Below are 13,187 nucleotides of genomic sequence, written 5' to 3'. Positions count from 1 at the left end.
TGTAGCCCTCATTGATGTTAAGTCAACCTGTTGAATTCCCAGAAACTGGCTTCTAACGTGTAAAACAGGGACCTTCTGTCCAAAATAATCAATCATCATGCATAACAATCAAATGTTTCTGGAATTCAACAGGAGCTTGGCTTGAAACACATCAATGTGGGCTACAAAAGTTGTCTGGTCCTCTGGACATTCAAAACACAAAACAAAGAAAAAAAAAGTAGAAATGTTTCGTCTTTCATCCGAAAGTCTTCTTCAGTCTGAGGTGCTGTATTCAGCTCAGTCTCTTAAATAGCACCTTCTCAGAGTGGATCAACCAGTTTTGCTGCTGACAACCAAAACCAGCTGATCACATGATCAAGAAGGACCATCAGCCTAACAATTTGGGCTATTTATGGGACAGATCTGGGTTGGCCGGCCGCAGACTGAAGATGTCTTTTGGATGAAAGATGAAACGTTTCTCCCTTTTAAAAAAACTTGTCCAGATGACAGGATTTAACTTCTTTTTTTTTTTTTTTTTGATCTACCTTAATGATTGAGCTTACAAACCTTTATCCATCCATTATCTTTACTCCTTTCTTTATGGGTCACTGAAAGTAGTTTCCAACAGTCACCTACAGAAGAAGCAGGGTACACCCTGGACAGGTCTCCAGTCCATCACAGGGCCACATAAAGACAAACAAGACAAGTATTCACACTTCACTCAGACATAGAGAAAAAATTTAGTTACCAATTAGCCTCGTTTTGGTCTGAGGGAGGAAACCGGAGTACCCAGTGAAAATCTACGCATGCACGGAGAGAACATGTCTTCCGTCATCTCGAAGGAATGTACAAAAGGACTTTTTTTTTTTTTTTTTAATAAATTATCTTTGTAAAATAAAAATTCTCAACTAAAAATGTGCACAACGCTTCAGTTGAAGCAAAGCCCCATATTTTTGGAGCCATCAGAAGCATTTTGTGACTTCCTGCCCCCGCTGGCTGTTGGGTTGCTCATGTTTTCTACATGTGGTGCTCAGGTTTAATAATCTGCTCCAGTTCAACACATTACTCTCAATGAGATTGTGTTTAAAAGATGGATTGTTATTCATCCACCACAGTCACAACCAACTATCATTGATCACTCTGCAAATGCACTAATTATAAGTAAAAAAAATTAAAGCTGAATAAAAAAGATAAAGGTATGAGCTTTGTTTAGTGTGCTATTGTAAACAGAAGGGTCTTAAGGCTCTCTCATATAATAATAATGTGCTTTAATGGTTACTAAATGTAAACTTTAGCTTACAGCTGATTGTAGAAATATGAGACAGAGGACAGGTGGACTCGGGTGTCTCACAGCCCGTTCTTAAATTGGCTGTAAAAAGCTCTCCGTCCACAGGATATAAATGAGTGCTGTGCTACTGTAAATGTAGTTTTTCTAACTATTTGAGAATAATAAAAGTTTCAATGCTGCATACTATTACTAGCAAGTACCAAAGGAAGTTTGTATTTCATCAAACTGTACATACGTCACTCTGCTTCTAGATAAGACCCATGCTGCACAAATAAAGGCAAGGCGAAGATCCAGCGTTGGTGCCCGGGGCTCCCCAGAGACAAATTCCCTCATTCGCTTCATAGCACACCAGAGGATGAAGACCCCACCAGCCTCTCAAACTGCAGAGGTATGATGAATCTCAGGTTGCAAACACAACACCACCCTGACTGTCACGTCACGTGAAGTGATTTCTAGATTACTGTAGTTTTCAGGTGGTTCTCTGTGAGTTCTCTTAATTCTGCCCTGATCATGACATTAAAGTTATTTACGTTATACAATATTAGATGTCAGTTTTTCTGTTATTTTATGACACTGTTATAAACCAATCCACTCACACAGCAAGTAAAAAAGCTTATAGGAATTGGTCTTCTGTGTTGTAATCTAAATCAACACAGGGCAGGTGTGACTTGAATAATAGAACCAGTTTTCTTGCTAATTCTGGTGGATTCTTTGTCCATTTTATTTTAATAACTCTTGGCGATGTCTTTAACTGGCATGCTTTGCTGCACATTTGACATGTTTTCTCCTTTAGTTATAATAGTCTCAATAAAAGGTAATTATTTCATTCCTTGTTTGTCAGTTCTTGAAATTAAGTGGTTATTTATTTCAGCTACTTTTAATGTAATTGATTGCTAGGAATGAGTGGTAACTTATTATTCAAGAAGTAGCCATGTTGTGTCTACCTCACTGAATATTAGAACATCTCTTCCACTTTCTCCAATGATTCTCTACCTACCTATATAGATAAATATATATTGTAACATGTTACACTTTTCTCTGTCTCTGTCAGCAGTGTGCAGTTATTGATCATTTTTATCTGGCAACATGAGCCATGTAAAGACAAAATAGAAATTCAGTCAAATTCACATATGACCTGAGGGCACGTAGTTTTCTTTCCAAATTTTTTAAAACGAATGCACATAATTTCACTGATCTAACTGAGCGGTGATGATCATCTTGGGAAATGGACTCAAAAGACTGACGGACTGTAGCTACATGCATCAGTATGAGCTCAGTGCATCGTTTGTTTGAAGCAGATCAAGTTATGGAGGCCCTCCTGCTGTTACAGACACATTTGTCAAATGGTGTTGAATAAATCAGCACTACGCTGAGGGGCGTACTCATGGCACTCAAAAGATTGACGGCATACAACATGTAGCTGATTGTAAAAACATGTTTCTACTTAAGATGGTGACATGAATACTGTATAAAAAGGTAAATGTTTTTATATTTTTGTCTGGGCAGCACAGTGATGTCATTAAAGGGCCTGGCATAGTCCAGCCAGAGCCGAACAGTTGACGCACGGTCACGTGGTTGTGGGATGTTTGTTTTCAACGACAGCTTTCATATTCCATGAGACACAGAGCTCCTGGGAAACCCCTCCTGCTGCAGTATTCATCACCGCGCAGGTTTCTTCCTGCCAGAGTCCAACTCCGTTCCTGCACCTGCCGAATCACAGAGAGCGCCACACTTTTCAGCAGACAGACTCCTCCATACATGATGTCTGCACTGTCTCCATCCAGGAATTTTAGGCCATTTGACTAATTTATTGAGATGCACGATATTGGATTTTTGGCCATTATCCGATATGTTTAAACTTATTTGGCCAATAACCGATAAAGATATTTTAATATACTTTCCTTTGTCAGGACATAGCCCTCTAATTTAGGCTTATTTGCTACAAAAAATTGTGTAACAGCTGTAATAGCTGGTGACATATTCAGTAACAGCCATATGATATACATAGCACTTTGACTTATATTAAATGAAAAGTGTTAAATGTTATTTATTAGCATTAGTCACCTGGGATGCTGTTTCACTTGTGGAGGCTTGTTCCAGGTTCCTAGCTGCAGAGTGGGATCCTCTGCACTCCTGTGCATGAAGGACAGACTTTTTAAGTTCAAAGTTTTTGTCTATTGTGCCGTAAGACTAATCATGCTAACGGGGCTAACACGACGTCCAAATGTCTGTGGTAAAACTCACCCAAGTGCTATCGGCTATTAACTTTTCAATGACGTCGGAAATGACAGCTTGTAACTCGTGTAAGGCTACATTGAAAAAAGATCTCTGACTGGGGACGATGTAGCGAGGCTCAACGTAGTCCAAAAATCTTTGAAATCCAACATCCTCACCAATGAAAAAAAACCTTCCACACCACCGACATTTTGAATTTTCCTCTCCACCGTTAGCTCAGGTAAGCACGCGTGACGTCATCACGTTGTGCTGCCGCTGCAGGCATCCTTGTCACTGGGTTGTCATAAAAAAAACAGCGTCTTTTATATCGACGAGTTCTTTTGATGAAATGTCCTATATTGAACTTTAACGCTAATATCAGCCGATACTATGCCGATAATATCGTGCAGCCCAACTAATTTAGTGAGTTTTTGAGGAGTCATAGAGCTGAATGTCCAAGCTCAGCTCCACATTGACAAACACGCCCACAAATCTCTGACCTATCACACAATACTTGGTGCATGCCTGTGAGAAAGATTTTGTCTCGAGTCGAGTAGGGGCAGGCAAAGCTGCTCTCAGAATAAAATGGTATGATTTTTGTCACATCTACGTCAATGAGCTGATTTTGCTGCATAGGATGAAGAATGCAGGGCCTTAATTAAAGCTGTCGTCTCACAGAGTGGAGTTTACATGGTTGTCCCTTTTCTGTGTGCGTTTTCTCAGATTTCTCCATTTTCCCACTCAGTTCAGAACATACATGTTAGGTTCATGTGTGACTAATTGACAACAGGACTAAGTTGCGTCTACCTGGTTGTTTCTTTTCTGTACTTGTGACGATTTGATGAATGGTTCATGTTGTCAACAGTCTCAGCTGATGACAGCTGGTCTGGCTCCAGAAAATTACTTTAAACTGGACAAATCAGGCATGGAAAAATAAGCTAAACTATTTAGCTGTTTTCCTAAAAAAAAAAGTTGTGTTTTTGAAATGGTGAGGGTACTTGGTGGTGGTGTGTGAAAAAACTATCCTGCACACATAAAACATGGACCTCCTGTATTTTTCTTCTGGGTGTATTGTATTTGTGCCATTGTTGTGTCAAGCTGATAACTGTTTTAACTTCAGACTGTGGAAATTTTCACATCTTTGTGTCTTCAGTCATGTTAATGGATGTGCCGTGTCATTGACAAGCATTGTATGTAGTGTGTACTAAACGTGTTCGCTACTTGTTCTTGGTCTGTTTTTGTTTTGTTTAGACTAACTTCCATCCATCCATCCATTATCTTTACCCGTTTATTCCATTTTGGGTCACGGGGGTCGCTGGTACCCATGTCCAGCAATCACTGTGCGAGGGGCGGGGTACACCCTGGACAGGTCGCAAGTCCATTACAGGGCCACATAGAGACAAACGAGACAAACAACCATTCACTCTCTCACTCACACCTAGGGACCATTTAGAGTTACCAATCAGTCTAACATGCATGTTTTTGGTCAGTGGGAGGAAACCGGAGTACCCGGAGAAAACCCACGCATGCACGGAGAGAACATGCAAACTCCACCCAGAAAGGCCCCTGGACCAGGGTTTGAACCAAGGACCTGCTCGCTGAGAGGCAGCAGCTCTACCAGTTGCGCCACCGTGCTGCCCTTTAGACTAACTTAAGTATATATATTTAAAAAAGTACTTCTGTGACCTTACATGCACACTAAAATCAGGTGAGGCATTAACCCTGGGTCATTATTAATGAAAATCATACTGTAAAACTAAACCCAAGTGAATCCTGTACTTATACTACACATCAATGTTACTGCAGTACATTTATCCAGACTTGATAGAACTTTGCTTTATTATTGCATCAAAGACTTTGTGGAGGAAATCAATACTTTGCAATTCTTTAAAAAAATCAATGGGGAGAAAAAATGTTACACAGTGAAAATCTCCACGTTAACACTTACTGGTTTTCTCTTCTTGCCTGTATATCACTCAGTATACTCTAATGGTAACCAGTCCAGAGCTATAAAAAAGAACCACCTGTAACTTATTATCAATCAGCATCTTCCTTTTACTTTATTTTAATGACATTGTAAAATGTCACGTATCAGATTTCTGTTTTTACTTCTTTATTTTGTTTGTGTTAGTGTAGTAGACCCATCACCAGCCTTTACAACCAATCATATCCAACTTACACACATTTATGAGTTATACTTATGAGTTTATATGACAAAACCAATTTGATGAGGCCTTTAATGTTTAAACGTCCTCATCTATCTGTCTCAGATCAGCATTTGCTGAAGATTGTTACTGACCAATCAGGGATAGGGGGCGGGCTTTAGTAACATAGCTCATGTGATCTTACATTCTAGGGATTTAAATAAAGTTGTGCTTTTAGTTATTTTATAGAAGCATTGTGTGTTTGAAAAATGTAAGAGTGTACTTTTAGTGAACGTATTTGTGTGCAGTGGTTAAATGCATTATGCTAAAGAGGTGGTTAAAAAAGTTCATATGGACTTTAGGTGGTTTTTACCACTGTGAAAATGATGCGTTATCAAGTCAAGAGGAGGTGAGTTACTGACGATCATTTTACTGGATGTGTGGTGCTCTGTGACTGCTGTGCATAAAAATAAGAACTATTCCTGCATCTTTCTTGATGTAACGTGCCTGTATCTTAGGAAACTAAGCTCTTCAGATCTGTGCGTGATGGATGTGCTTCCTCACAGTAATACCACTTTTGTAATTTCAGAAGTGCATGAGCTGTCAAGCTGCATCACTGAGTAGATGTGTTTATTTTCAACCCTCAGCCTGTCAGAAGTAGCCCCTTCTTTCCCCCCGTCGCCTCCACGCTAAGGCAGAAGATGGCCAACTTCCAGAGCCTGATGGATCACGCCTGTGATCCAGTGCCAGTGCAGGACGGCGACACTGGAGGATGCATCATGACAAGAGATTATCTGTCTGGTGAGGCAGCCTTACCGCCATAGGATTAATACTTTCATTTCTCTACGAGAATCTATGCCAGTATGATTTCTTTAAGATGTCTGGAGGCAGCGTTCAGAAGCTGCAGATTAATACATTGCTCACTGAACGTCTCACTCCGACAGCATTTTGCAGCAGTAGTTCCTTCTGTGTTTGGTCAGCTTCCTAAATAGCTGCCTTCCAAGTTTTTAGCTGCTGAAGTGAAACTTAAAATCCTTGTTTATTTACGTTTCCTCTAATTTACAATTTTATGATGTGTTTATCTGATATTACATTTAATTTGTATTTAATTATGTTATCAAGTCCCATTTGTTTTCCAACTTTTATGTAACAATTACCCTTTCTGATGGAGTTTTATTTACTCCTCAGATGGGATCAGCTGTAGTGAAGGAAAGGAAAACACCCCTCCAACAAGGCCCACACCCAGCAAGAAGAGGCGCCTGGGCCCCCTCGAAGGCTGCAGTGTTGAGATTAGAGAGGTGGACGCTCCTGTCCCTCTCTCCTGTCTGAAGGAGCAGGAGGTATGCTAACACAAGCGCACCCACTTCTTGACTCTTCAAAATTCAAGTTTCACTTCACATTGTGTTTGTATTTTTAAAAAGTCATTAATTCTTAACCCATCTGTAAACGGTGCGTATCACTTGAAACTCAAGCCTTCTGTTAGGAAGGGAAAATCAAAATGACGTTTCTGTTTATGCCAGTACACACACACTCACACACACACGCACTCAGTGGATGAACATGGCTTTGAGAAAGTGACTGATAACTGCCAAATAGATAAATTTACCTCAAGTGAAACATGAAAATCTGTATAAAAGTCAAATTGACATGTTTTTATTGTTCTTTGTGTTATTTGGACTGCAGGCAATTTATTTTGACACTCCTGGTAGATTTATTTAAGTACCATTCCCTAAAATATTTTTAAAGCATTTCTTTAAAGAAACAATTGAACTACAGTAGTCCCTCGGTTATCGCGGGGGATCCATACCCTGAAGACCTGTGATAAGTGGAAAAACTGTGAAGTTGGAATAGTAGTACAAGTAGTAAGTAGTAGTTTATTTTATTATTTATATATATATTATGACATTTTAAACCCTTCCCACACTCTTGCAATATTCTAAACAATGTTTTTAAACGCTCTAAAAGAGCACAGAATGTCATTATTTCAGCTCCCTGCCTCCTCTGCTCTTGTCCACCTGCAAGCGCTCTTGGCCACGCCCACTTCTTCGCTGTATGGTGAACAGCTGCAGCAGGAAGCGTATCCTGCAGTATGGGCTGCACAAATGTGCAGCAGGTGCTAAATAATTTAAAACAATTTACTTAAAATTAAAATTTCATGCCGATCATGCGTCTCATCCATCAATCAGCCAACTGTGTGTCATGTCCAATCTTGTTTTGAAAAACCACGATAGAGTGAGTCCGAGATAAACGAACCGCAAAGTAGCGAGGGACTACTGTAATTTACATGAGGAAATTTTATGTTTTGTGCTTGTTGTGACAAGTAACTAATTGGTTTAAAATAAAGCTCTGTTGAGTTTAAAGGAGTTCTTGAAGGTATTTATCTGTACAGTAAAGTTTTTAATTTTAAAGTAAGTTTCTACTGGTAATTTGTTCGTATCTCTTTAACCCTGACAGTGTTATAGATTTCAGCTACATGAACAGATTTTGCTTCAAAAATAATCTTTGTTTTACACACAGTTAAAATTAGAGGTATGATAGGTTGTTGTAAATAGAAATCCATGCAGAAACCACCGTAGTGTTCATTCAACTGATAATCCATCGTGTAGTTTGGTGACAAAACTTTAGTTATTCTGACAGCGTTGTTTTCTTCAGGATCTCCTGTCAAGTGAATTAGAACATTGCCTTTTTTTGCTATTGTATCCAACCAAGGTAGGATAGAGCTTTGTTTTTTGCTCCATCATGGAAAACATCCGTGACCTTTACATAAAGTCCCTCAACAGTTGTCGCACTATTGTTTTTCCTTTGACCTTTTCTTTGATCTTCTTTTGGCTTTGGAACTTGAGCAAATTTAAAGTTTGGTGATTGATGTTTGTTCACATTACAGTTGTCATAGTCTAATACAGGGCTATTCCACTGGCGGAAGTGGCCCGCGGGTAACTTCAATCCAGCCCACTTCATTAAAAAAAAAAAAAAAAAAAAAAAAATTTTTTATATATATATATATATATATATATATATATTTACATTTAATTATGTAATTATTATTTTTTGGTTCTGGGTTTGGGTTTTGGGTTCTGTTTATTGAATTTATGATTCAATGCAATAAAACAAATTTAAAAGGTAACAGTTCATTGTAAACTTTGGTTTATGATTTTAATTGCTGGATGTGTGGCCCCCTGAGCAGTTTTGTTGAGTAGCCCTGGTCTAAAACAAATGCACTGAATGGTCTGCAGGTGATGAACTTGTTCTGATTGTTATCAGTTGTCGACCCTTCTCACTTCAAGCAAACCTTCAGTGTTTGACCTTCACGCAGTCATTTCTGAATGATGTGCACATTTAGTTTTTTGGGAGAACTGTTCACAGATTATTTCTGTTAAATGTGAACATTTCTCTGATGGTGTGAGGTCATTGCAGACAGAGTTCTTTGCACAGCCATGTCACGGTGTTTAACAAACTGTACAGATTCAGACATTTTAATGTTCAAAGTGAAGTGTGATAACGTGATAAGTGTAACATAAGCTGATGCGGCTCTGTAAATTAAACATCTAAAGGCCGTTCCCCGCAGGCTTAGAGGAGCACACTGCTGTTTTCAAAGTGCAGCAAAGCACTAATCAAACGCTGCAGCTACACAGCAACTAGACAGACCTTTATGTTGGTACCCTGCTTTAGAGCTCAGCTTTACAGAAGACAAGGGATGCACCGATCCACTTTTTTCACTTCTGATCCGATATCTGCTGTTTATCATTGACCGATCTGATACAGAAAAACATTTGAATTAACAAAAATGGCTAAATCATGTCATCTGGATCCGTTTCTGAAACAGGTCCAGATGACATGATTTAGCCATTTTTGTTGTCTACCTGGATGTTTGAACTTACAAACCCAGTGCTGAATTAACTTAAAACATTTGTTTTGTTAAACGCAGACATGAATGTACTGAATTACAAATTTATTGAAAACTCTGCACCATAACAGCACACTTAAACACACCAAGAGCTTCACAAGCTCGGTCAAACATGTAAAAACAACACAGCTTTAATTTGTTCTGTCAGTATGCTAGCATGTGACATCACTCAGAGCACAAAGCATAGAATTAGAGTGAGAAGATCTGCACAGTCATGGATCGGTCACATTGTCACAGATACCCAATCCAGAAGTTTTTTATTTTTTAATTTTTTTATTATTTATTTACTTTTTTTATATCGGTACCGAGATGGTATCGGATCGGTGCATCTCTACAGAAGACAACTCTTTCCTTCTCTTAACAGGTGATTTCTTTCTTTCTTTGTCTTCCTTTTTTTTTTTTTTTTTTTTTTGTGCTCAAAATGTGTACTTATGCAGGCAACAAAGGCGCTTCATATTTATTTCCAGTTTCATTTCTCTGTCTTTCAGAGGTTGTCTCCTCTCTGCTGCAGTACTGTTCCTACTGAAACCCCAAATGAAAAGTTTTAAGAGCTATCATCTCTGCTCGGCCATCTTAAAGCTGCGGTTCTTGTGTTGAGCTCCTGCTTATGCCAACTCAGCATTTCCTGCTGTTGGTTTGATGTGTTCAAGGCTGCAGACTGCACAAATGTTGGATCTTTTAACTGTTTGTTTGTTTGCTTCATCACTACAATAGTTACATTTAGGTCACCTGGAAAACTTGTTTGTATAGTACTTCTCTACAGCCGCACAGTTTAAATTGAAGAAAGGAACACCGTGTTTCATCTGCTGCTTGTTCTGGAGTCAGGTCTCAAGACCAGAAGCTTGAGCAGGGAGGTCCAGACATGTCTATCCACAGCCACCTCTTCCTGCTCTTCTGAGAGGACTTCAGGACGTTCCCAGGACAGCTGAGACACATACCGGTAGTTACTTCAGTGTGTCCTGGGTTTTTTTTTTCATTCAACCTTTATTAATACAGGTTGGTCTCACTGAGTCCCAGGACTCATTTACAAGAGAGACCTGGTTTAAACAAAGAACACAGATGAGGTACAGACAACAATAGACAATCGTATAAAAGCATATAAAATGAAAAATAAATAGAAAAAATGATACAAAAATGAAATAAAAACAGCTGCATTATAAAGCAATGTAAAATACTAAAAACAGGAACATGTCTGTGTTGAGTTTTGCCATGAACAGTTGTTTAAAATCCCTTAGGGAGGTCAAAGTTGAGAACTTAAGATCTTTTTCCAAGATATTCCAGGAACCAGGAGCGGAGTAGGAGAAGGCCCTTTTGCCTAGTTCAGTCCTCACTGAGGGAACACTGCAGGTAATAATGTCCTGAGAGCGCACGCTGTAGCTGCACTCACGCAGAGACATGTAGGAGGAGATGTATGAAGGCAGCAGACCAAGAAGTGATTTAAAGATGAAAATGTACCAGTGAGAGAGTCTGTTGAAGTTAATGATGTCCAGTTAACCAGTGAATACAGGGTGCAGTGGTGGGTACGATAGTTGCAGCCAGTTATGAATCTTAGTGCACCATGATAGACAGCATCCAACATCTGCAGGGTGCTTGCAGTAGTGTTCATGTAAATAATGTCACCATAGTCAATGGAGGGAAGGAAAGTAGCAGTTACAAGGTATTTCCTAGTGTTCAGAGTTAAACAGGATCTATTTCTAAAAAGAAACCCAGTTTAACTTTCAGTTTCTTTACCAAGTTTTTGACATGAGGCTTAAAAGAGAGATGCTAATCGACCAAGATATTCAAGTATTTGTAAGAATCGACAAACTCAATAGGAACATCATTCTAAGATAAAATAGGAGGCAAAACTGCCTGTTTGAAAACAACATCCGTTTGGCTTTATCAGCATTTCAGCAGTCTTCCTCCCAGTTGTTGCCTTACTAAATGCCTGAACCACTTCACCAGGGTGTCTGAGTCTGATCTCTCCTGGATCACTGAACCCTATTTAAGATAGTGTCCAGCCACCCTGTGGAGAAAACTCATTTGGACCTCCTGTATCTGTTGTTTATATATTTTTTGGGTCACTACCCAAAGTTTGTGATCATCGTTGAGGGTAGAAACATAATCCGACTACTGAACAGAGAGCTTTTCCTTGCAGCTCAGCTCCCTCTTCACCACAACGGACCGTCACAGAGTCCACAATAAACCCAACAAGGTACTGAGAAGGCAATCTACCGTTCTCCGACTGAGGATCATGAACTCAGATTTGGAGGTGTTGATGTTTGCATGTTATAAAACAAGCGTGTTGACTGGACTCTGAAGAAGGCACATGAACATGTTCCACGAGACACGAAGTTCCTGCAGAAACGGGTGCACAGACAGAAGTGCTACACAATCATGGGGAAGACTGCTGACTTGACAGTTGTCCAGAAGACGACCATTGACACCTTGCACAAGGAGGGCAAGACACAAAAGGTCATTGCTAAAGAGGCTGGCTGTTCAAAGAGCTCTGTGTCCAAGCACATTAATAGAGAGGTGAAGGGAAGGAAACGATTTGGTAGAAAAAAGTGTACAAGCAATAGAGATAACTGCACCCTGGAGAGGTTGCAAAACAAAATCCATTCCAAAATGTGGGGGAGATTCAAAGAGTGGACTGCAGCTGGAATCAGTGCTTCAAGAACCACCACGCACAGACATATGCAAGACATGGGTTTCAGCTGTCACATCCCTTGTGTCAAGCCACACTTGAACAAGAGACGGCATCAGAAGCATCTCGCCTGGGCTAAAGACAAAAAGAACTGGACTGCTGTTGAGTGGTCCAAAGTTATGTTCTTTGATGAAAATAAATTTTGCACTTCCTTTGGAAATCAAGGTCCCAGAGTCTGGAGGAAAAGAGGAGCGACACAGAATCCATGTTGCTTGAGGTCCAGTGTCAAGTTTCCACAGTCAGTGATGGTTTGGGGTGCCATGTCATCTACTGGTGTTGGTCCACTGTGTTTTCTGAGGTCCAAGGTCAACGCAGCCATCTACCAGAAAGTTTTAGAGCACTTCATGCTTCCTGCTGCTGAACAACTTTATGGAGATGCAGATTTCATTTTTCAACAGAACTTGGCCCCCTCATACAGTGCCAAAGCTACCAGTACCTGGTTTAAGAACCATGGTATCCTTGTTCTTAATTGGCCAGCAAACTTGCCTGACATTAACTCCATAGAAAATCTATTGTGAAGAGGAAGATGTGATACACCAGACCCAACAATTCAGAAGAGCTGAAGGCCACTATCAGAGCAACCTAGACTCTCATAACACCTGAGCAGTGCCACAGACTGACCGACTCCATGCCACGCCACACTGCTGCAGTAATCCAGACAAAAAGAGCCCCAACCAAGTAGTGAGTGATGTACTGTACATGTTCATACTTTCATGTTCATACTTTTCAGTTGGGCAACATTTCTAAAAATCCTTTTTTTATTGGTGTTAAGTAATATTTTAATTTTCAGAGAAACTGAATTTGAGGTTTTCATTAGTTGTCAGTTATAATCATCAACATTAAAAGAAATAAACATTTGAAATATATCAGTCTGTGTGTAATGAATGAATGAATATAATATACAAGTTTCACTTTTTGGATGGCATTACTGAAATAAATCAACTTTTTCATGATATTTTAATTTTATGACCA

General features: G+C 39.6%; 1 protein-coding gene across 1 annotated transcript in view; it reads left to right on the top strand.

The window, feature by feature from the left end:
• The window catches only part of cdca2 (cell division cycle associated 2), a 28,147-nt gene that overhangs the window by 5,194 nt on the left and 9,766 nt on the right, over positions 1-13,187 (top strand). The window contains exons 2-4 of the mRNA XM_037680718.1: positions 1,519-1,655; positions 6,273-6,426; positions 6,814-6,923. Coding sequence (XP_037536646.1) covers positions 1,519-1,655; positions 6,273-6,426; positions 6,814-6,923 — 401 coding nt within the window. The remainder of the gene's footprint in view (positions 1-1,518; positions 1,656-6,272; positions 6,427-6,813; positions 6,924-13,187) is intronic.

Source organism: Nematolebias whitei, chromosome 8 (genome assembly GCF_014905685.2).
Source record: "Nematolebias whitei isolate Nwh7 chromosome 8, NemWhi1, whole genome shotgun sequence".
Classification (NCBI taxonomy): Eukaryota; Metazoa; Chordata; class Actinopteri; order Cyprinodontiformes; family Rivulidae; genus Nematolebias; species Nematolebias whitei.
This window is presented reverse-complemented; position numbering and strand designations above follow the sequence as displayed.